The sequence below is a fragment of the Phocoena phocoena genome, chromosome 14 (genome assembly GCF_963924675.1).
Source record: "Phocoena phocoena chromosome 14, mPhoPho1.1, whole genome shotgun sequence".
NCBI lineage: Eukaryota > Metazoa > Chordata > Mammalia > Artiodactyla > Phocoenidae > Phocoena > Phocoena phocoena.
Genome location: NC_089232.1, coordinates 69049044 through 69070956, shown reverse-complemented (window position 1 = coordinate 69070956; position 21913 = coordinate 69049044). Strand labels below are relative to the sequence as shown.

The 21913-nt window shown below is 51.1% G+C and overlaps 2 protein-coding genes across 4 annotated transcripts; one reads left to right on the top strand and one right to left on the bottom strand.

Moving 5' to 3' along the window:
- On the top strand, positions 1 to 11091 carry KHK (ketohexokinase). 3 transcript variants are annotated; one of them, XM_065891087.1, is made up of 9 exons: positions 1 to 146; positions 3951 to 4067; positions 6068 to 6202; positions 6391 to 6525; positions 8364 to 8436; positions 9168 to 9314; positions 10330 to 10418; positions 10556 to 10713; positions 10803 to 11091. In XM_065891087.1, the coding sequence occupies exons 1-9, from the start codon at positions 55 to 57 to the stop codon at positions 10886 to 10888; spliced, it is 1032 nt and encodes a 343-aa protein (XP_065747159.1). In that variant the 5' UTR covers positions 1 to 54; the 3' UTR covers positions 10889 to 11091. The 3 variants fall into 3 exon arrangements, with proteins under 3 accessions (XP_065747159.1, XP_065747161.1, XP_065747160.1); XM_065891089.1 differs by lacking the exon at positions 6391 to 6525 and having other exon boundaries at positions 36 to 146; XM_065891088.1 differs by lacking the exon at positions 6068 to 6202 and having other exon boundaries at positions 55 to 146; positions 10803 to 10888.
- A 1319-nt stretch (positions 11092 to 12410) lies between these two features.
- On the bottom strand, positions 12411 to 14703 carry CGREF1 (cell growth regulator with EF-hand domain 1). Its single transcript, XM_065891476.1, has 5 exons — positions 14621 to 14703; positions 13478 to 13543; positions 13318 to 13388; positions 13054 to 13178; positions 12411 to 12857 (listed from the first exon to the last, which is right to left on the bottom strand). Exons 1-5 carry the CDS (start codon positions 14701 to 14703, stop codon positions 12411 to 12413), a joined length of 792 nt encoding a protein of 263 aa, XP_065747548.1.
- Positions 14704 to 21913: the final 7210 nt, after the last annotated feature.

Below are 21913 nucleotides of genomic sequence, written 5' to 3'. Positions count from 1 at the left end.
AGCCCGGGAGGAACCCCGTCAGCCGAGCGGGCAGAAGTCTCCGGGAGCAGCATCATGGAAGAGAAACAGATTCTGTGCGTGGGGCTAGTGGTGCTGGACATCATCAGTGTGATGGACAAATACCCGGAGGAGGACACGGACAGCAGGTAGGGGCGCCCGGGCCCCTCGGAAACCCTAGGGGCCGCTGCAGCCCCGCGTTGTGCCAGGCGGCCAAGACTACAGGGCTGCGGAGCAGGGGGGTTGGGGGGCCCCGCAGCGAGGCCTTGAGAGTCGCCTTGGGAGCTGGTGCCCCCTGCCCTCTGCCCTGGACCTGGGGAAAGAATTGAGGCCTTTAGTAGTAAGATCCAGGCTTTGGATAGCGTTGTGTTCTCCAGTTCCCATTTCAACCCTGGGACCGTGTCAGACATCATTATCCCCATTTTACCGAGTAGGCTAAGCAAGTAAAGACCCTGAGGGACGCAGTTGTTCATCCACGGGCACACAGCTAGGAAGGTGCAGAACCAGTTTGTTTTCTTTTTAACGAGAACTGTGCACTTGCCTATCACCAGCATTTACTTCTAATTTATTTACCACATATATATCTCATCTGTGTCTTTAAAAAAATTTTTTTGAGGTAGCTTACAATAAGAAGTATGTGCAGTTAGACTGTTCAAGAACTTTCAAAACCATGGTGTTCGAGCTTCACTGTAGCTCAGGGCTTGCTGGCACGGCAGGCAAATTTGGAGATGATGTGAGTTATGGGTAGAGCTGGTTCATGAGCCACACAGACTTTTCCCTGGTGCCGAATTCCAGAAGTTCACCAGAAGTCCTTTTTCCAATACTCAGTGAACAGCATAGTGGAAGAGACCCTTCGTGGTTGTCTGGTAGAAGTTGAAAAGTCATTTGTTGGTTCCCGTATTTACTCTTGATCACCCTTACACTGTGATCCTGAGACACTTCTGTGTGGTGGAGTCCGTGGCTGTCTCTTGGTGTAGTCTAGTGCTCAGAATACGGACAAGAACTGCTTCTTGGCCCTCACTTGTCTCAGCCAAGAACTGGATAAAAGGCGAGTTCAAGACTGAACTTGGGAAAGACCCTACAGCAACCACAGCCAGGAGGCTCACTGAGGGGAGAGCCCCCGGCATTCTTCAGGCCGTGGGTCCACACAGCACTGTCACGGGCATTGTTACATAGTTTCCTCACAGCAGCCCATGGGAAGCGTGTAAGGATCAGTCGCATCCTCTCTTTAGAGATGAGGAAGCTAAGGATTTGGAGAAATTAGACAATTTCTGTAAGGGGCCACGTAGTTGATGAGTAGCAGAGCGGTAGTCACAACTCAAGCATCCTGATGCTGGTGTTCCAGCCCTCTGCCCTCTCTGGTGCTCCCTGTTCCTTTTTTTTTTTTTTGCGGTACGCGGGCCTCTCACTGTTGTGGTCTCTCCCGTTGCGGAGCACAGGCTCCGGACGCGCAGGCTCAGCGGCCATGGCTCACGGGCCCAGCCGCTCCGCGGCATGTGGGATCTTCCCGGACCGGGGCACGAACCCGTGTCCCCTGCATCGGCAGGCGGACTCCCAACTACTGCGCCACCAGGGAAGCCCCTCCCTCCCTGTTCCTTTGCTGCTGCCCGTCTCATGGAGTTGACCCTTTGCTTTGGGCTGCTTTGTTTGCCAGAGGTGACAGCCCCTGGCAGAAGGTGCAGGGACAGTGGGAGGAGGCACAAGGGTATGCTGCTGTGTGGCCCTAGCCCACCTACCAAGGTCAAGCCAGCCCCAGGACTTGGTGCCCAGTGAGGAGTCAAGTTTACTTTCCGGAGAACAGTGCAGATTCTGGGGCTCCGGTTTCTCTAGGAACTGTGGAGGACCTCCAGGGGACCCAGAGCACTTGCCCTGCTGGAGCTGAGTCCCGGTGCCTTTGAGCTTACTCATGTTGGAAGGCTGGGACAAGAGCCTACTGGTTCCACCCTGACGGGAGCTGGTTCCGACGCTGGGCACTAAGCAAGGTGCCTCTCTGAAGAGACCCTCTGTGCTCCCTGCGCTTTAGGGAGTATCTCCCCGCTCCCCCAGACCCATGGCTCTGCTCCTCTGTGGAGCACTTTGGTTGTCCACAGGGCCTCTCTCCTGTGCTCCCATCCCACCCAGCCCAGCTCCTGGACTCTGTTTTGCCTCCCCGATGGGCAAACCTGAGTGGGGACACAGTCCTTCCCAGCATCTGAGCCCCACCTTTCCCAGGTTCTCTCCGTAGGCAGCCGAGGACTGCCACCTGGAGCTCGGCTGGACCCCTGAGGAACGGCCCTGCCTCCCAGAGTCCTGGCTGAGAAGGACCTTCCGGAAAGCACCTTCATGCATGCTCACCAGAGCATTTCTGCACAGAAGGTTGGGTGTCAATATAACTTTGAAGGGTTTCCACAGGGTGGAACTGTATGCCCTTTCTCTGAAGCCTCAACAAGCTGGGACCCAACTACTTTCCGTTCAGAAATACAGAGCACTTGCAGTGGTTTGGGGGCGGGAGACCCGGGTTCTGGTATCAGCTTTGTCATTAACTGTTGTTGGGACCTTGAGCAAGTCCAGTCCCTCCAGGCTTCTCCTCTCTTCTCTGCATGAAGATTTCTCTAAAGCTCATAGCTTGAGAAATGTTTGACCTTTTGCAGATTAGTATCCTTCTTTCTAATGAGATCACGGTCCCCTTTTCCCAAGGCTGAAGGGAACTTCAAGGTTAAGCTTTGTGTGCAAATATACCCTAGCCTAAAAATCCTACTTCATTCATTTCTCTTAATAAGTAGTTCTTCGGTACTTGTTCCCCTTATCGTAAGCTGCCACAGTTATTATTATCCTTTTTGGAACTGGAAGCATAGAAATAACAGCCTGTACTGTTACCTCACAGTATTATTGGAGCACAAATGAGAAATCATTCAGGTTCTTTGACTATGTATGCATGAGTTATCATTTTTGTTGTTGATGATGACAATGAAGGCCTTCAGGTGTATCTTGACTTAGTTTCCTTTCGTTAGATTTTCAGTAAAGATGGAGGAAAAAAAAGGAAGAAAGAAAAAGGGAACTATGGACTGTGATGGATGTGTTAACTAACCTTATTGTAGTAATCACTTCACAAAATATATGTATATCAAAATCATCACGTTGGGACTTCCCTGGTGGCACAGTGGTTGAGAGTCCGCCTGCCGATGCAGGGGACACGGGTTCGTGCCCCGGTCTGGGAGGATCCCACATGCCGCGGAGCAGTTGGGCCCGTGAGCCATGGCCGCTGAGCCTGCGCGTCCGGAGCCTGTGCTCCGCAACGGGAGAGGCCACAACAGTGAGAGGCCCGCGTACCAAAAAATTTAAAAAAAATAAATAAATAAATCATCACGTTGTACACCTTCAGCTTTCAGAATGTTATATGTCAATTACATCTCAATAAAGCTGAAAAAAAAAAGGAGAAACAAAGATGGAGAAAAACTGGTCTTCACTCAGTGATCTTTTTAACTTTTGTCATCATAAAAGTTACCACACACAACTTTCTTAAATGATCACAATGTCCGGGTTTGCTTCCTGTCTTAATTATTTTAATCTGAGTTATTACTGAAGTGGTCTCTCCTAAGACAGGAGCAGCAGGAGATTTGCCACCTTTGAGAAGAGGCAGCTTTCAAGGAGGAGGCTTGGTGGGGGGGTCCCTGTAACAGAGGAGGAAGTAACCCAAAGTCAGTGAGACCCTCAAATTGTGATGGGCCCAAGTGAGTGCTTTCCTGATGTCATAAGAATAGGTGCAAGATAGAAATGAATCACTGTGAACTTGAATCTAGCCTGGGCTGGGGAATAGCTGAGCCTCTTCCCTTTGCTGAGCCTAACGCTGGCCTGGATGCTTTCTGAGGGGAATCGCCTGGCTTTTGCATCCTGTAGGCCCTACTCAGGGCTCAGCCCTGCTTATCCCAGCACCAGCCTGCTGGATCTGCAGTGACCCTCCTTGTGTTTTGCAGGTGCTTGTCCCAGAGATGGCAGCGTGGAGGCAACGCATCCAACTCCTGCACTGTCCTCTCCCTGCTTGGAGCCCCCTGTGCCTTCATGGGCTCGCTGGCCCCGGGCCACGCTGCCGAGTAAGTGGAGGGAGCAGGGGAGGGTGGCCCACAGGGTGGGGGGAGAAGAAGGAAGCTTTGGCCCTGGGTGGGCGGTCTCTAAGAAATGGTTTATGGCCACCAGAAATGGGTGGGGCGTGGGGAGTGGAGTACCAGCATCCCAGACCCTCCCTGGTATGGCTTATCTGCTGCTCAGTTGTTAATGCTGCTCCCGTTAAAGGTTTCATTTTCACAGCCTGTTTCCTTGGCCAGTCCCTGGAGCCTGCTTCGGCTTCCCACCTTCTCCTTCCTTGTTTCCAACAGACTGTCTGCGGTGGATGTGACTTTGCCCTTCTCAAGTCCCTAATCCTGCCTGTCCTTTTGGCAGAAAGCAGTTAGGGACATGCTGTACCTGCCCTCTCTCGGGGATGTCCTGCATCCACGGTCCCAGGGTCCAGGCCTGCAGTTTCTTTCCCAGCTCAGGGGGCAGGGCCAGTGATTGTGTCCCCGTTGTTCACTGAAGCAGCGAGAGCTCCCTGCCCAAGGACACCCCGATGCCACGTGCTAAAGCTGGGCCCAGACCCATGCCTCCCAGCTCATCGGCTAGGAGGCTGCAGCCCGTAGTGGCCCGCACGCTTCCTCTATGTTGGCAGCTGCAGGGACCCAAGAGCCCTTTGACCCCTGGCACTGCCGACTCAGCAAGCGCTTATCAGGCGGTGAGGCCCACTTTGCCCACTGTGGGCACAGGGGCAGGCTGCCAGGTTGCTGGCCTGTAAAGCACAGCCCTTTGAACCCTGGTTTGAGAGGGGCTGCTGCCAGAGCCCAGCCCCAAGCCGCAGCCAGATTCCCTTCCTTATGAACTGGCACGAGAGCCTGCCCTGTGATGTGGGACAGAGGGACCCGGAGCCAACAGCTGCTCACTTGTCAGCCCTCTTCAGCAGCTGCCTTCCCTCCCAGCTAGAGCAAGACCGTGCCTCTTGCTTTGGGGTGGTGGACCCACCTTTGTGTGGCAATCATGCTGATAGCTGGGCCATTCCAAATTCTCCCCATGTGTTCAACAAACACTGAATGAGCACCTACCATGTGCCTGGCACTGTGGGTGCAAAAAGTTATTTGGCAAAAACCAAATTATATTCTCCATGCTGTGGGAAAGCTACTATTTAAAGGATCCTTGAGACGTAAGTCAAGGAATGATGCCCCGATGTGGTACCTCTATACAAATCTGTGTTGTCCAGCCTTGGTGTTGCCGAAAGTGGGGTTCAGCCATAGTGAGAAAGGCCAGGATGGTGGCTGGACTGCTGGGCGTAGTGGCCACAGCTCATTTCCAAAGAGCTGGGAGGGGTGAGTGGCCTCCTTGTTCTACTGGTACAGTCTTCCTGAAGGGCCACCCCCCGGCTCACTCTGATTGGAGGGGATTCTGAGCGAGAGTCCTGGACCCGGTCCATACTGAGGGGCCTCAGGCACTGAGAGGGCTTGCCACTGTGGAAGGAGCAGGCAGTGAGCAGGGCCACCGTGGCAGCACCACTTCCTGGCTGGGCATCGTGGAGGCAGGTGTAGAAGGAGAGGAATCACGTTAGGACTGGAAGGACTTCAGAGAGTGGAGTACCATGGGGATAAGCAAGCAGAGGGCACCTGGGGGACAAAGTATCACCTTGGTAATTATTAATACTGCCTGGGCCTTGCATGATGCGGGCCACAGTGCCCTCACCTGCTTGGTTCAGACAGGGTGCATATTCTAGGTCCCAAGTCTACCCCATCTAGCTTTATGAACGTGAGCAAATCCTTTCCAGCTTGAGTCAGACTGAAGGACAGGGTCAGGGTTGGAGTTTGCTTCAGTCAGGACCTAAAAGAATGTCCCTTAGGGTTTTTCTCACTAAGCTCCAGCCATGCTCTCCTGCCTCCACACAGCCTGTGACAGTGACTCCCAGTCCCATCCTAGCCCCTGTGCTTGCACCCCGGGGTCCCCGGTGGGCCTGCCACCTACCCTCCAGTCCCTAAACCCCCGTCGAACTGCGCCTCCCCGGGTTACTCCGCCCTGGCAGTTTTGTCCTGGACGACCTTCGCCGCTATTCCGTGGACCTACGCTACACGGTCTTTCAGACCACGGGCTCCGTCCCCATTTCCACAGTCATCAGCAGCGAGGCCAGTGGTAGCCGCACCATCATACATGCCTACAGGTTTGTACATCTGTCTGCGCCTTGCCAGCCGCCGCCGCCATTGCCGTCACTCAGCTCCCAGAGCAGGACCCTTCTCTCCAAGACCCGCGTGCTCCGGCACCGCTCCCCACCCCACGGGAGGTCCAGGCCCCTGGTAGCCTCTAATCTGTGTCTCCTTGCCCTTCCCTTGGCTCGGGCCCCACCCCAAGCTTCCTGGTGGCTGACTTCAGGCAGCGGGGCGTGGACGTGTCTCAGGTGGCCTGGCAGAGTAGCGGGGAAGCCCCCTGCTCTTGCTGCATCGTCAACAGCTCCAATGGCTCCCGTACCATTGTGCTCTACGACACGTAAGGCCCCCTGGCCTGTCCTGCCACAGCCCACCAATTAGCTCCCTCACTTGCCACGTGGGCAGCCCACTTGCCCACCCTCTGTGGCCTCTCTCTTTGTACCAGAAATTGTCCCTATGCCAAACTGTTCAGTGATTTTGGAATTGTTCTCAATTAGGGGAGAAGTGAGGTGGGAAGGGATGGGCTTTGCTCTGCCTGGCGACTTGGCCTTGCTCAACACCAAGGATGGGCGGGCAGGCCTGTGCAAACTGTAATTTATGATGTGATTCCTCCATAATCAGCCAATCAGCAGCCTGGGTGTGAGTATGGGGAAATTGTTCTGAGGACAGAGGGATGGGAGATGTGATTCAAACCATCTTGAGCCCTGAAGGGGGCCCACTGGGGTTTCCAGGGTCAGCCCCAGAGTTGCCAGCCTGCAGCATGGCACCAGGAGCTGAGGTTTGGGTGTTCGAAAGAGATGAGCAACCCCAAAGGTCCCAGCATAATGAAGCCAGACCAAATGCCACACACCACTCACAGCCATTGCTGAAGGAGGGAAGGGGAACACTGGCTCAGCAGAACAGGGCCATCTGACGTGTTGCTAACCTGGGGCACGGCAGGGGCATCCCTTTAGGGTCCCAAGCTTCCAGGGAGAGACCCCTTCTCATCTCTCCCAGATTCCCTCCTGAAAAATCTCAAGAGGTTTAGTTTACTGAGAACCTAGTGTGTGCCAAGTACTCTGTTAGAGCAGAGATGGCCCAAGCCCAACTGCCCTGGGGTTCTGACTGTCCCTGCTGCCCAGCATGACCACTGGACCTGCGGGAGGGGCAGTCATCCTAGAACAAGATTTATAACCAGTGGCCCTGGGCTCTTTGTGTCCCAGTGAATGAGTGGGTAGGCATACATGCTAGACACGATCTTCCCATTGGGCAACCCTAGTCATCTGCCCATTAAGCAACAATCTGTAGCAACTTTGATCAGGGACACAACATGGGTATTCACAGGAAGGGAGGGAGAGGAGCTCCAAGGAGAAATGTTTATTGCCCACTGGCCTCGGTCCAGGCATATCCTCCAGCTGCAGCAGGCCTGCAAGGCTAGGGGTTCAGTCCCATTTACCAAAGGGGAAGCACCTCAGAAAGGCCACAGTCACCCAGCTAGTTAAATCAAAGGAGGATTTGGCGCAGAACATGGAGGGGAGGACACTGTGTGTAGGTCTCTGGCCAAGGAAGGTCAAGGCGGACCCTTCCCAGGTCTCCATACCTAAGTTGGCCAAAAATAAACTCATCCTCAAGCACCAACCTTGATCCCAGGGTCATAACATGGAGCTGCCAAACTCAGGACAGGGCTGCTGTCACCACTGGGGTGCCTGAAGTGAGAGGACCCAGACCCGAGCTCCAGGCAGAACGTCATGGCCTTTGTAGTTTCCCGGGGCACTGCGTGGTGGTAGCTGTGTGTGCTGCTGGCAAGAGGAATTCTGGGAATTGTAGTCCCTGGTGCTCTGAAAGCATTTTGGGAGATAGGGTCTCCAAGGCACGCAGAACTGGTCCCTTGCTTGACATATGTGGTGGTTGAGTTTGCCCTTAGATAATATCACAGCCTCAAACACAGGAAGGGGCACCCTAGGAAACTGCCTCCAGCCCCCTGTCTGGATGGAGCTGAGTAGGGCAAGGAGTGGTCTCGAGTTTAGCCTGAGACAGGGTCTGTCCTGGAGCTAAGCCTCAGAAGCATGTGCTATAGATTCAGCTTCCTGCCATGCTGCAGGCAGCGCCAGGCATAGGGGCCCCGGCAGCCAGTTAGAGATCCTGGCCCTGGCTGACCTCACCATGCCCCTTCTCTGTCCTTTCTGTCCTGCGACTCAGGAACCTACCAGATGTGTCTGCTAAAGACTTTGAGAAGGTTGACCTGACCCGGTTCAAGTGGATCCACATTGAGGCAAGCCCTGCCCTACCTGTGTTTTGAGGGCCTCAACCTGCCAGCCCCTCCACACGTTCTGCCTTCTTCTTGGTTTCTTTGAACCATGAAGTACCTTAGAGATCAATGAATCCAACCCCCCTCACCCGCTCTCCATCCTCCTTTTATGTTTTCAGGTGGAAACTAAGGCCCAGAAAGACTGGGTGATTTACTCAAGGTCACACAGCAGGATGTAGGTGCCAGAAGCAGGGTGCTGGCTCTAGGCAAAGTCTGGTGCTTTCTGTGTTACAGGCTGCCCCACCTCCTCTGGACTTGGCCTCTGGCAGGAGCCTGGCTGTGGGAGGCCTGACCCGTTACCTCTGGGGAGGCAGGAATGGGAGGGCCTGACCCAGCTCCCAAATAAAGGGAACTGGAATCTTCATTCCAAGAGAAGTTCTGGAGTCTAGGTGGGAGGAAACCTTGAGAAGTCCTGAGTTCTAATCCTAGCCCTGTCATTTAATGTATTGTAGGTCCTTAGGAGAGTCTCTCTTTTATTCTTTCGTCTTCTCATCTGAAATGGGAGGGCTGGTCCATAAGGTCTCCAAGGTCCAGAACAGCACTAGAATTTTGAGACTTGGGATGGGGTTCCGGCCCGGCCTTCCTGGCCCCTCTCCCCCCTCACCCATGGTTCCAGCAGGGAGGGAAGAATGAGGCAGAATGGGACCAGCGCCCAGCCGGTCCTGAGTTGCCTGCCCTGCCCCGCTCTGCCCCAGGGCCGGAATGCATCGGAGCAGGTGAAGATGCTGCAGCGGATAGAACAGCACAACGCCAGGCAGCCTCCGGAGCAGAAGATCCAGGTGTCTGTGGAGGTGGAGAAGCCGCGAGAGGAGCTGTATCAGCTGCTGGGCTACGGAGACGTGGTAAGCATCCCCCATGGCCCCCCCCCCCTTGCCACATCCAGCTTAATTTGGTCCTTAAAGGGAGTCCGAGCGTCCCCTTGTCCTGCCTGTCACACTTAGGATGGCACTTTGCGGCTTGGTGATACTGGCAGGTGGGGGCAAAGCAAAGAGGCAGACCTCTAGCTCAGGGCTCTAGTGCAGGCCTCAGCAGTGGCCAAGGAGTAGAATTTCTCCACCCCAGTGGGCGCATAGGTATGAAGGCAGCCAGAGGGCTTGGTCAAGGCCAAGACAGCCAGCCTCAGGGCCAGCCTGCGTGGAAGCCTCTCCTCCCTGGGCCTCCCGTCTTTTCCTCTGTCAGATGACAGGATGGGACTGTTCTCCGAGGTACCCTCCAGTTCTGGGGTGGGAGCCACTAGGGGGTGAGGGAGGATGGGAAGGGCACGTACATGGAATCGGGATGATAATCCTAGCATCACAGCGGAAGCTCGTTGGGCCTCAGCCTTGGCTGCATGTTAAATGATGTGGGTGCCTGAGCCCTTTTTTTTTTTTTTTTTTAATTTGGTTGGTAGAGGTGAAGCCTGGGCTGAAGTATTTTTTAACAAAACACCCTGGTGATTCTAATATGTAGCTGGTGTTAAGGAAGCTCTAGAACCCCTATCCCTTTGTTTTAAAGATGAAGAAATCAGACCTAGAAGGCATAGCTGTATGCGGAAAGCCAAACAGAACAAAAACCCTCCTGAAAGCCGTGGTTTTACCTGCCAGTTGTAGATTGCGCCCCAAGATGACCTCAAGACTCACTCTGGGTTTTCAATTGTGAGGAAGTTCGTTGATCTTAGAATAGGCCGGGGCTTTCGTGTCACAATGTACATGGCTGTTTTCTAGCACATCCTGAGCAAGTATGAAAACATGTTCCTGAGGGACAGCGAGATGCTACTTGGGGGTTTAGGTGGCCACAATGGAGGAGCAGGTTGCTGGTAGTGAGGGACAGCTGGGGTAGAGCTCAGCTGACTGTCAGCCTCTCTTCCACTGCCCACAGGTGTTTGTCAGCAAAGACGTGGCCAAGCACTTTGGGTTCCAGTCAGCGGAGGCGGCCCTGAGGGGCCTGTACGGTCGCGTGAGGAAGGGGTGAGCTAGCGGAAGCCAGGCAGCGGCCCGGGTACGGGGAGTGAGGGAGCCTGGCCCCCAGGGTCTGCCCCGGGGAGGGATGATGAGGCTGGGGCCCAGGGCTGGGCTAACACCCAGCTGAGTGGAGGGTGTCACAGGGCTACGCTGGTCTGTGCCTGGGCTGAGGAGGGTGCCGATGCCCTGGGCCCTGATGGACGGCTGCTCCACTCCGACGCTTTCCCACCGCCCCAGGTGGTGGACACTCTGGGGGCCGGAGACACCTTCAACGCGTCCGTCATCTTCAGCCTGTCCCAGGGTGAGTACCCCAGCAGCAGCAGGCCCAGGGCCGGGGCCTGCCCCTGCCCAGAAGGCCCGGCTGATCTGGCTGCTCATCCCCCCCTCCAGGGAAGAGCATGCAGGAGGCACTGAGCTTTGGCTGCCAGGTGGCGGGCAAGAAGTGTGGCCTGCAGGGCTTCGATGGCATCGTGTGAGTGCCCTGTGGCAGGAAGCACCGGCTCACATCCCCGCCCCGGGCCAGCATCACTGGCTGCTGTCGCCCTCTCTTCTCTGGCCAGCTGGCATCAGGCTGCCTTGCCCCCCGGGCGGATGCAGGCTGTGGGAGGGCTCCACCTGTGACCTGGCATCTCACATGGCAGAGCTGCAGAGCAAATAAATCTTCCCCAGAGCCAGCTTCCTTCTGGCAGTCTGTTTTGTCTTCGATGTCTGAGCTGCTCTGGCTGGGGATTCTGGAGGCTTTGATCCTGAAGTCCTTTGCCCTTTTTTTCTCTATTCCCCAAATTCACCTCCTGCCCAGGCCCAGAGGAAGGGCCACCCAGACCAGAGCAGCAGGAAGTGCCCCAGGCTTGCCACCAGCTGTGCCCCTGCTGGGGCCCCAGCTCAGGGTAGAGGGCCAGACTTCCAGCCTTCCTGGCGGGGGAGGAGACTTAAGCCCTTGCACCCCAGGGAACCTTCCAAATAACCACAAGCCATGAGAAAAGCTCCTCTGGGCCCCAGCTCTGTCACAAGACTCCAGTGGCCACAAGTGTGTCCACATGGCTGAGCCAACCCGACAGGCCAGCGGGCAGGGAGCCTCCTCTGGTTTGGCGGAGCCTCTGCAGCCCAAAAATATCTCCCCAATGACTGACCCCGAGCCTGGATCCGCCTTGTAGTTAAGGCGGTGCCTGGGCCACAAATGTGACCCGGAATGCAAAGCATTGCTTTCCCTGGGGGAGAACTGGTCTGAGGGCATATGGGAATTGGTGAATTTCCACATGGGAGTTGGGGCAGGGGGGTGAGGCTGTAGAATGTGATAAAAGGTATGGGCTTTAGGCTCAGACAGGCCTGAATTCAAATCTGCCACTTACTTAGCTATGGGACCATGAGTACATTACTGAACTCCATCTTCCCCAATTTCCTCATGTGTCAAATGGTGCTAATTCTCCCTGGTCATAGAATTATCGTGAGGATAAAATCACAATATGTAAAATGCCCAGCATGACGCCCAGTGTGTACTAGGTCCTCAATAAATGGTCATTATTAACATTGTCAGGGGTGGGGAGCAGATACAGGATGATGGGGAAGATCCACCCTGAACTGCAGGAGGGCATTCTAGTGGTTAGGCCCCAGGGAAAGGCTGAGCTCCCTTCCCCGGGTTGTCTGCAGCTGGCTGTTGCCTAGTGCTGTCCTCTGCTGTGTCTCAGCACCACCTGGGAACCCTGGGTGAACTGAATTCCTGCCCTCCCAAGAGGACTGCCCAGTCCCAACCCCCTGCAGCCGGAGGTCAGGGCAGGCTGGCCCAGGGGGATGGGTTCATTTGGTTCTTTATTGGTTTTCTGGGCCCTAAAGCTGCCCTTCAACCTAGGGTCTCCCTGAGCTACACAGAAAGACCTGCCACCTACTGGGGCCAGGAAGGGGGCACAGAGGTGGTCGTTGTCCTAACACACACACCCTACCCTTTGGGGCATATGTTCTGGCACTGAGACTTCTAGGTGTGCAAACCTGTATCCTCAAGGTTTATATCTCATCATTCTCCAGCTGAATAGCATGAACCTCAAGCTCATTTGGGGTTTTCTCAGACTCCAGTGTTTCCCTTGGAAGCTCTTCTGCTCTCTCTCCAGTGTCCCTGGCTTCCACCTGTCCCCCAACCTCCCCTCCAGGGCCTGGGGCTTCTCTTGCAGCCTCTGCCTGTCCCCCAGCCTCCTGTACAGGTTCCAAGGACTCCCTTCTGGCCTCCACCTGTCCCCCAGCTTCTTCTCTGGGACCTGGGGCTTCATGTGCTTCTTGTCTTGACGGGCTTTTCGCCAACAGAGGCCGCCTCCCAACGTCCTGTGGCTCTGGGGGCTCTTTGAGATCTGTGTGCCTCGGGGCCTCTCCGGGGAAGTTGACGAGCTCTGCAGGGGTCATGAGCCCATCCCCATTCAGGTCCTGGGTCTCCAGCACCTCATCCACTACGAGGATCACCTGTGGAAGGGTCTGTAGTGACTGGAGATGCTCCCAGGAATCCTGACCCTCCCAACAACCCCCGGCATCCCTGCCGTGCAGGCTTTGAGCCCTCCTTTCACAGGGGATTCACCAGAAGAGGCATGATGAAAAACACCAAAGCCCCAGGGAGCTGGGTCTTCTTCTGGGAGAAGGGCCCCCATCCAGCAGGGCTTACCGGGTTGGTGGTGAGAGAGTCGGAAGCTCCAGGGGCCAGAGTTGCTGTCAACATGGACAACAGCTCCAGGCCATCCAGCTGTCCACTCTGGTCGTAGTCGTGGAGAGCAAAGAGGTAGAGGAGAACTAAGGAAGAGAGGCTGGATCAAAAGAGACATCAGGGGACAGGTGGATCAGGCAGGAGTCGCGGGATGGCCTGAGGTCAGTCCCAGCTCTGGCTGCCCTGGGCCTCCCGTCCACGGGCCCCATCAGCCCAGCCCCTCACCCTGCTCCCGGCTCATGTGCTCCGGCTCCTCTTCCATCCTCTCTAGTCCCTTTAGGTAGCTCTGCAGAAGCCTTGCAGAAAAGCGGAAAATCAGTCCACGAGAGGCCAGTCTGCAGCCCCAGGCCTGGCCCTCGGGTGCCCCCCACCCCAGCCTACTCACTGAAGTTGCTCCTGGCCTGGCTCGAAGGGGTTGGGTAGAGGTGGATGCTGCACTTCAGGGTCCAGCCTGGAGGAGGGAGGGAAGCACCGGCCTTGCAAAGGGCCTCCTCTGAGGGCCCAGCCTCACAGCCTTCCATCCCCAAGCTCCTGGTAGAGTTCTCCCCCCAGACCCAAAGGGAGCTGCTTCTCCAGGTCCCCAAAAACCTTGTGGGGAGGAGGCCATTCTGGCCTCCTCAGAAGCAGAACCTCACTCCCCAGACTCTGCCTTTGCAGATTCCTAGCTTAGATGGTAAGTGAAAATCCCAATAAAACATCTGGTTTGGTGGAGGCCAGACGGAGCTGCACCAAGTAGACACAAGTTGGAGATGCAAGAAACCAGCATAGTGGGCGGCAGGACAACATGCATCATGGCAACCCTTCCTCTGTGATGCTGGGAGCCGAGGGACAGGTCTCTGGCTGAGCCCGGTGGCACTGCCCAGTTTTATACAGACCCGATTTGCTCCATGACACAAAGTGGACTCTTTTTTACCCCAAGTTGAGGGCATATATGTTGGTTTTGTAGTTTCGATCTGCTCAGGGGCTTTTTGTCAGTCTTTAAAGCTCAAGATTTGCTCGCAGTTCTGGACAGGCATTCCTGTTGGCCCAAGTCAATCCTGATGTGTGATGCCAGAGAGCTGGCAGGATCTGCTACAGCAACTTTTGTCACTGCTGCCAGCCCTTGCTGCTGTGGCTGTATCCGTCCCCCGACCCCACCCAGCATACCCACTGCATAGTATTAAGACACAAAACCTCAAGAAAGATATTCAAATAAAATAGAAGTGATATGCTAATGATCTCTATTTCTTTGGAGCTTCCACTATAAGGTCTTGATAAGAGGACTGTAGCCCCTTCCCAAGCTTATAGCCTCACGTCTCATTGGAAATGAGCTCCCGGTTTCCAAGTGAGTCCAGCAAACGTGTCGATGCCCACTTTGCAGAGGGCACTCTAACAGGCACAAGGCAGAAGCTGAGGTGGTGGGGATGATACAGAAGTCAGGGAGCGTACACCCAGTCTTCCGCCTCCCAGAGGGGCCCACAGCATACCTCCGATTCTCCAGAGACCCCCCTGCTCCCAGCCCACGGCCCTGCCCTCTGAATCCCATTACCTCGTGGTGCCGTGTTTGGGAACAGCCTGACTCTGGGGCAGTAGCAGCAGCAGCACTGACATTCTCATCGTCACAGGTAACATCCTTCCTGTAGCTGGAAGTAGGAAACAGGGTCAGGGAATCAGAGGGAAGCAGTGTCTGCCACAGAGGGGGGAATTGGTGGGTTAGACAGGAACGCCTCTCTCCCTGCCTCTACCTGCCACCCAGGTGACAGGACTCCTGTGCAGGGAGGAGCCACACACGGACATCAGGAACTTTGCTCAAAATAAACCTTATTCCGGATCCGGCATGTAAAGCGCATAACGCAGACTTGTGCTGGGGGAAGCTGTGCTGCGGGCAGGACTATCCCACTCTTGCCCTGCCGGTCCCCCAGCTGCTTGGAGAAGTGCAGTTTAAGCACATGTGATGTAGTTCAGTCCACTCATTTTACGAGTGGAAACTAGTTCAGAGAGGATAAGAAAAAGGCCAAATTTGAAGTGCGTAGAGTCACAAAAAGACCAAGCCTTAAACAGGGAGGGAAACAGATTGTTGGTTTGTATCTGTATTTGTATTTGTATAAAAACTCACTGAAGAACAAATCAAAAGAGACTGGACTCCTTGAAATAGGTCTACACTCAGGTAGGGCTTGAAAACACAACAAATCCGGGTCAATCCAACAGTGGTCCCAAGAATTGCTATTTATTAAACACAGGAAAACCAGATCCCAGTAGAAAGGAAAAAAACATAAACTTTCTTTAGACCTACATTGTGTAGGCCCATTGACAGCACATCACTTGATTAAATGAAAATAGTCAAATGGAGTATCTATCAATGTGCAGAGCATGAAGCTTTCCAATTAGTCCCAGGATTGTGTACATAATCATGTGAGTTTCTGAGGAAGCAGAAGCCCTCCAGAGCTGAGGCCTGAGACCTCAAACTCATCTTTAGGAAGACAAATCATCAGGTGCTTGACGGTCTAGAGCAGAGGATCAGGAACCCTCTGAAATGGTACCCTACACTTTGGCTGGCATTGAATTTTCCTGGAGAAAGGTGCATAGCTTTCAGCAGATTCTCAAAGAGTTCCATGACCCTGATGAGGTTCAGGACCACTGCAGGGGGGACATCAGCTTCCTAAGAGCTCTTCCTAGAGGCAGTGGGCAACTGGCCAACAGGTAGATACATGTGTAGCTGTGCAAATAGAGCTGCCTTGAGGAAGAAGCAGCACAACACAGAAGTCCACAAGAAGGTGAAGCTCCCGAGAGTCATAGAAACTGTCTCTGTTTTTCTAGACATACGTGGGCCCCAACAGATATAGTGAGTCTACACAGTTTGTAGACTAAGACCTGCCGCAACCAAAAAAAAAAAAAAAAAAGCATCATGGAGGAGATAATAGGGGAAAAAAAAGAACCTAGGGCTTCCCTGGTGGCGCAGTGGTTGAGAGTCCGCCTGGCAATGCAGGGGACACGGGTTCGTGCCCCGGTCCGGGAAGATCCCACATGCCACGGAGTGGCTGGGCCCGTGAGCCATGGCCGCTGAGCCTGCACGTCCGGAGCCTGTGCTCTGCAATGGGAGAGGCCACAACAGTGAGAGGCCCACATACCACAAAAAAAAAAAAAAAAAAGATCCAAGTATATCATAAATTGTATAAACATAAATTGTATAAACTCATAAATTATAATAAACATAAATTGTATAAACTCATCAGTTAAGAAATAGAAATTATCAAAAGGTACATAAAACAACATACAAGTTACATGCAATTTTCAAGAGATTAACCTAAAAAGTAAAGTCACAGAAAACAAAACGGTGGAAGAAGGATATATAAAGCAATACTAGAGGAAAGAAAGCTGGCAGAGTTTTTTTTTTTTTTTTTTTTTTTTTTTTGCGGTACGCCGGCCTCTCACTGTTGTGGCCTCTCCCGTTGCGGCTCCGGACGCACAGGCTCAGCGGCCATGGCTCACGGGCCTAGCCGCTCCGCGGCATGTGGGATCTTCCCGGACCGGGGCACGAACCCATGTCCCCTGCATCGGCAGGCGGACTCCCAACCACTGCGCCACCAGGGAAGCCCTGGCAGAGTTTTATTGACATTAGAATAAATAGAATTTAAGGTGAAAAGCATTATTATAGATAAAAAAGTATCATGACAAAATGCACAAAAGTTTAATCCCCTAGGAAGATATGATGATTCTGAACCTGTATGTACCTAATAACATAGCCTCAAAACACCTAAAACGAAAACTGGCATAACACTATCACCTGTTAGAATGACCAAAAAATCCAGAACATTGACAATACCAAGTGCTGACAAGGATGTTGAACAGCAGGAACTCTCATTCATTGATGGTGGGAGTGCAAAATGGTACAGTCGCTTTAGAAGACACTTAGGTGATTTCATTCCAGACTAAACATGTTCTTACCATACAATCCACCAATTAAACTCCTGGGATTTAACCCAAAGGAGCAGAAAACTCACGTCCACACAAAAACCTGCTCGCAGATGTTTACAGCAGCTTTATTCACAATTGCCAAAATTTGGAAGCAACCAAGATACCCTTTGATAGGTGTATGGATAAAGAAATTGTGGTACATCCAGACAAAGAATATTATTCAGTGCTAAAAAGGAATGAACTATTCAGCCATGAAAAGACACGGAAGAATCTTAAATGCATATTACTAAGGGAAAGAAGCCAATCTGGAAAGGCTACACACTGTATGATTCCAATTGTATGACATTCTGGAAAAAGCAAAACTATGGAGACAGTAAAGAGATCAGTGGTTGCCAGGGACTGGGCGTGAAAGGGATGAATAGGTGAAGCACAGAGGATTTTCAGGGCAGTGAAAATACTCTATATGATATTATAATGATAGATACGTGTCATTATAGATTTGTTCAAACCCAAACAACACCAAGAGTGAACCCTAAGGTAAACTATGGACTTTGGATGATTACGATGTATCAGTATAGGTTCATCAGTTCATCGTGTACCCCTCTGGTGGGGCACGTTGATAATGGATGAGGCTGTGCATGTGTGGGGCAGGAGGTATATGGGAAACCTCTCAATTTTGCTGTGAACCTAAAACTATTCTAAAACAAATAAATTCTTTTAAAAAAACTGGCATAAACACAATCAGGAAAATCGAATCTGCCATTATGGTGGGAGAATTTAACATACCTCATACAGTTTTTGAAAGATTAAGCAGACTAAAAATTAGTAAGAATGTAGACGATTGAATAAAATATTTTCTAAGCCTGAGCTAATGAACAAATAGAGAACCCAACTCCAGGCACTTAGCACATACATTTTCTTCTCATGTGGAATATTTATAAAAACTGACAAGCAACAGGCCAAAGAATATGGCTCAGCAAATATTAAAGAATCAGTCTCATACTGTTACATGACTAAATGCAATTGTATTAGGAATCAATAACAAAAATGATGTAAAAATCTCATTTATATAAAAAATTTAAAAGGTACACTTATATATGGGTCAAAGAAGGATATCATAATGGAAATTGTTGAATACTGAGGATTATATAATACTGGGAAAACATACATCAAAACAAGGTATGTAGCTAAAGCAGTATTAAAGGGGAAGTGGGTTGGGAAATTCCCTGGTGGTCAAGTCGTTAGAACCCGGCGCTTTCACTGCCCAGGGCCCAGGTTCAATCCCTGGTCAGGGAACTAAGATCCCACAAGCCGGGACTTCCCTGGTGGCGCAGTGGTTAAGAATCCGCCTGCCAATGCAGGGGACACGGGTGAGAGCCCTGGTCCGGGAAGATCCCACATGCTGTGGAGCAACTAAGCCCGTGCATCACAACTACTAAGCCTGAGCTCTAGAGCCTGCGAGCCACAGCTGCTGAGCCCACACACTGCAACTAGTGAGCCCACATGCCACAACTACTGAGCCCGTGTGCTGCAACTACTGAAGCCCACGCGCCTAGAGCCCATGCTCCGCAATAGGAGAAGCCACCGCAATGAGAAGCCCTCACACCACAACAAAGAGTAGCCCCCGACTCGCCGCAACTAGAGAAAGCCCACACGCAACAACGAAAACCCAATGCAGTCAAAAATAAATAATAAATAAATAAATTTTTTTTAAAAAAAGAGAGAAAAGATAAAACTTTTTTTAAAAAAAAAGATCCCATAAGGTGTGTGGTGCGGGGGTGGGGGGAATATATATATATACACACACATATATATACACACATATATATATATACACACACATATATATATACACACATATATATACATACATATATATATATATATATGTATAGGAGAATTGGATTGACTTAAAAACTTATATTGGAAGAAAGGCCAAAAGTTAATGAGTTAAGCTTCCAACTCAAGAAGCTAGTAAAAGAGAATAAACTTAAAGAAACTAAAAGAAATGAATAATAAAAGATAGAAGAAATTTAAAATGTAATAGAGAGCAGCAACAAAGTCAAACTACAGTGTTTCTTTAAAAGAACTAATGAACTACAAAACCCCTGACAATTTTCATTAAGAACAAAGAGAAAAGGCACAAATAAACAATATTAGGAATTAAAAGGGGACATAACTACAGGAATAGAAGAAATTTGCAAACTTAGCAGATATAGCCATTTTCCCAGAAAAACTTAACAGTAAAACTGACATCAAAATAAATAGTAAATTTTAATAGTCTGATTCAAGAAATTGAATCAGTGAGTATTAACCTATATTGTTTGAGGAACTATAGACGTGAACTATTTCTGGAGAGTAATCTGCAAATGTGTATTAACTGCTGTAAAACCCCTACCCAACAATATCATCCTGGGGATTACGTAAGGAAAAACACAAATGGAAAAGAAGTTATAAAGATATTTAGAGCTGTGCTATTACTATTAGTCAAAGAACTGTAAACACCTGTAACATTTAGGCAATGATTAAGCAAATCCTATTATGTGACAGAGCCATTAAAAATGATAAATATTTCATGGGACTTCCCTGGTGGTCCAATGGGTAAGACTCCGAGCTCCTTGCAATGCAGGGGACCTAGGTTCGATCCCTGGTCAGGGAACTAGATTCCGCATGCATGCCTTAACTAGGAGTCCGCATGCCGCAACTAAGGAGCCCGCATGCTGCAACTAAAAGATTCCCGAATGTTGCAACTAAAGATCCTGCATGCCACAACGAAGACCCCGCAGGCTGCAATTAAGACCCAGCGCAGCCAAAATAAATAAATTAATATTTTTTTAAATGATAAATATTTCAAATTCGTGTTTTAAAGGAAAAAATGGACAGATTTGAGCATATCAAAAGTTTAAACTTCTGTATTATGAAAGACACTATGAATCAAGTTCAAGAAGACAAGTGATGAAGGACTGGAGGGAACAGGGTTCAAGGCTATTTGGATTTTCAGCAGGGTGGAGTTCACCACCCCCACCCCCAGCAGAGGCTTGGAGACAGAAATCTCCGTAGAGACCCCACGGAGACTGAGTGGAAATCCAAGAACGGCAGAGTTATGTGCCTAACCCGTGAGGATTAGAGAGAAGGCCCTGCCCACAGTGTTCTTGGCGGTTAGGAAGCAATGGCTTAGAGAGGGTCTAGGCAAGTGGACAGGAGGGTTGCCTCACCCAGTTCTTGGTATCCAGCGTGCTGCTGGTTTAAAGAGAGGGGTCTGAGGGCTCCAGGCTCTAAGGTGGAAGGAGGGGCACGAAATGACTGAGAGGGCCAGCTGGCCAGAAGAGGCCAAAAGGAGAAGGCCGGAAGATATAGACCCAGGACTGGATGCCACAGAGGACATCATGGGAAGTACCAGTCGAAGTCAAGACCTTGAGTGACAAGGACCAGGAAGGCGAGCCTTTGTAGGGAAGGCAAGTGTAAATATAAGTTTATAGAGTAAGGGCTCATGGTACTCATTTCTTTAATATTTATTGGGCACCTACTATATGTGAGGCACTATTTTATAAGTAAGATGATAATATTAGGTAAAATTACCTATTATTTTTCCTCCTTAAAGTTTACATATTTATGTAAGTAGGAAATGATACAAATGTTAAAGCAATGATGAAGAGAAATACAGAATTGCTAAGGAGTAGGTGGCATAGCCCAAAGTTTAAGGGTATGAGCCCAAAGTTTAAGGGTATGGGCCCTAATCTCTGGCTACCTAAGTTCAAATCCAGGCTCTGCAACTCACTAGCTGTGTGCCTCCTGTGTTTCAGAACCTCGGTCTGTTAACATGAGGTTGATGAGAGCACCTCTTGGGGTGTGGTGAGGATTAAATGAGACAAGACGTGTAAAGCGCAGTGCCTGGTTATACAATAAGGCATCTTCCTTCCAGAAGTTTTTCTGGATTGCTCTGTAGTAGCTTCACACCATCCTGGTCTTCCCACCTGGATACCCTCAAATTGCTTTCTCCTCCCATCTGTTAACTGCCAGGACCTAGGCTAACAGGAGGCACAGGAGTAATTTAAATCCCTCAGAGCTGTCAAAACCTATTATCCAGACTTAATGTGTTATCATCACTAGGAGTTGCCTTTTAAAAAAGGACATTTGGAAACAACAAAGAATGACTCTGGTGGTAGCAGTTCAGGGATAAAGGGGAAACACCTATCGGATCCCACTAATCCAGTCACTCATTAGGCCAACTGTGCTGGTTTGAAAAACATCTACCGATTCTTTCTTGTGGGAAGTAGCTGGAGTTAAATTTGCCTTTCCTTGTATATGATCTGGACTTAGCGACTCACTTCAAACAAATAGCAGAAATGTGACCTCCAAGTCTGAGTCATAAAAGGCAACACGGTTTATGCCTGTTTCTGGCTCTCTCTCTCCCTCTCTTGACATGCAGATATGCTTCTCTGGAGCTCTGAACCGCCAAGGAAGAAGTTTGCCACGCTGAAAAGACCATGTGGAGAGAGCACATAGAGATAGGGATGCTTGAGGAGCCCCAGTTGCTCTGGCCTCCAGCTGCTCACCTCCCCACCCAAGGGCCAGGCAGGTGAGAGAGCAAACCTGTAGATCATTCCAAGCCCCAGCCTTCGAGCTGCCCCAGCCAACACTGATGGAGCAGAATTGAGCTTGCCTTCTCTGCCCTACCCAGAATGTACACTCATAGGCAAAGTCAATGTTATTGTTTTCAGCCACTGAGTTTTGAGGTGATTTGTCAAGTTGTCATAATGATTAGAACTGCCTTCTTGGCAGTCACACAGGGCCCTGCTCTCAAAAGGGCCCTGGGCTTAGTCTAATGCTCTGCTGTCTCTGTCTTGAAATTCTTAATCTTATTTTTGCACTGAGCCCTGAAAAGTAAGACCTGGTCCTGAACCCTGCCCACATGAATTACTCTTAC

What these genes read in the sequence shown, in the direction of transcription:
- KHK (XM_065891087.1), top strand. Translation starts at nt 55, where the DNA reads ATGGAAGAGAAACAGATTCTGTGCGTGGGGCTAGTGGTGCTGGACATC. An exon ending in GAGGAGGACACGGACAGCAG is followed by an intron (nt 147 to 3,950) that starts GTAGGGGCGCCC and finishes TGTGTTTTGCAG; the next exon opens with GTGCTTGTCCCAGAGATGGC. An exon ending in CATCTTCAGCCTGTCCCAGG is followed by an intron (nt 10,714 to 10,802) that starts GTGAGTACCCCA and finishes CCCCCCCTCCAG; the next exon opens with GGAAGAGCATGCAGGAGGCA.
- CGREF1 (XM_065891476.1), bottom strand. Translation starts at nt 14,703, where the DNA reads ATGTTACCTGTGACGATGAGAATGTCAGTGCTGCTGCTGCTACTGCCC. An exon ending in CCCAAACACGGCACCACGAG is followed by an intron (nt 13,544 to 14,620) that starts GTAATGGGATTC and finishes TCCCTCCTCCAG; the next exon opens with GCTGGACCCTGAAGTGCAGC. An exon ending in GCACATGAGCCGGGAGCAGG is followed by an intron (nt 13,179 to 13,317) that starts GTGAGGGGCTGG and finishes TCTCTTCCTTAG; the next exon opens with TTCTCCTCTACCTCTTTGCT.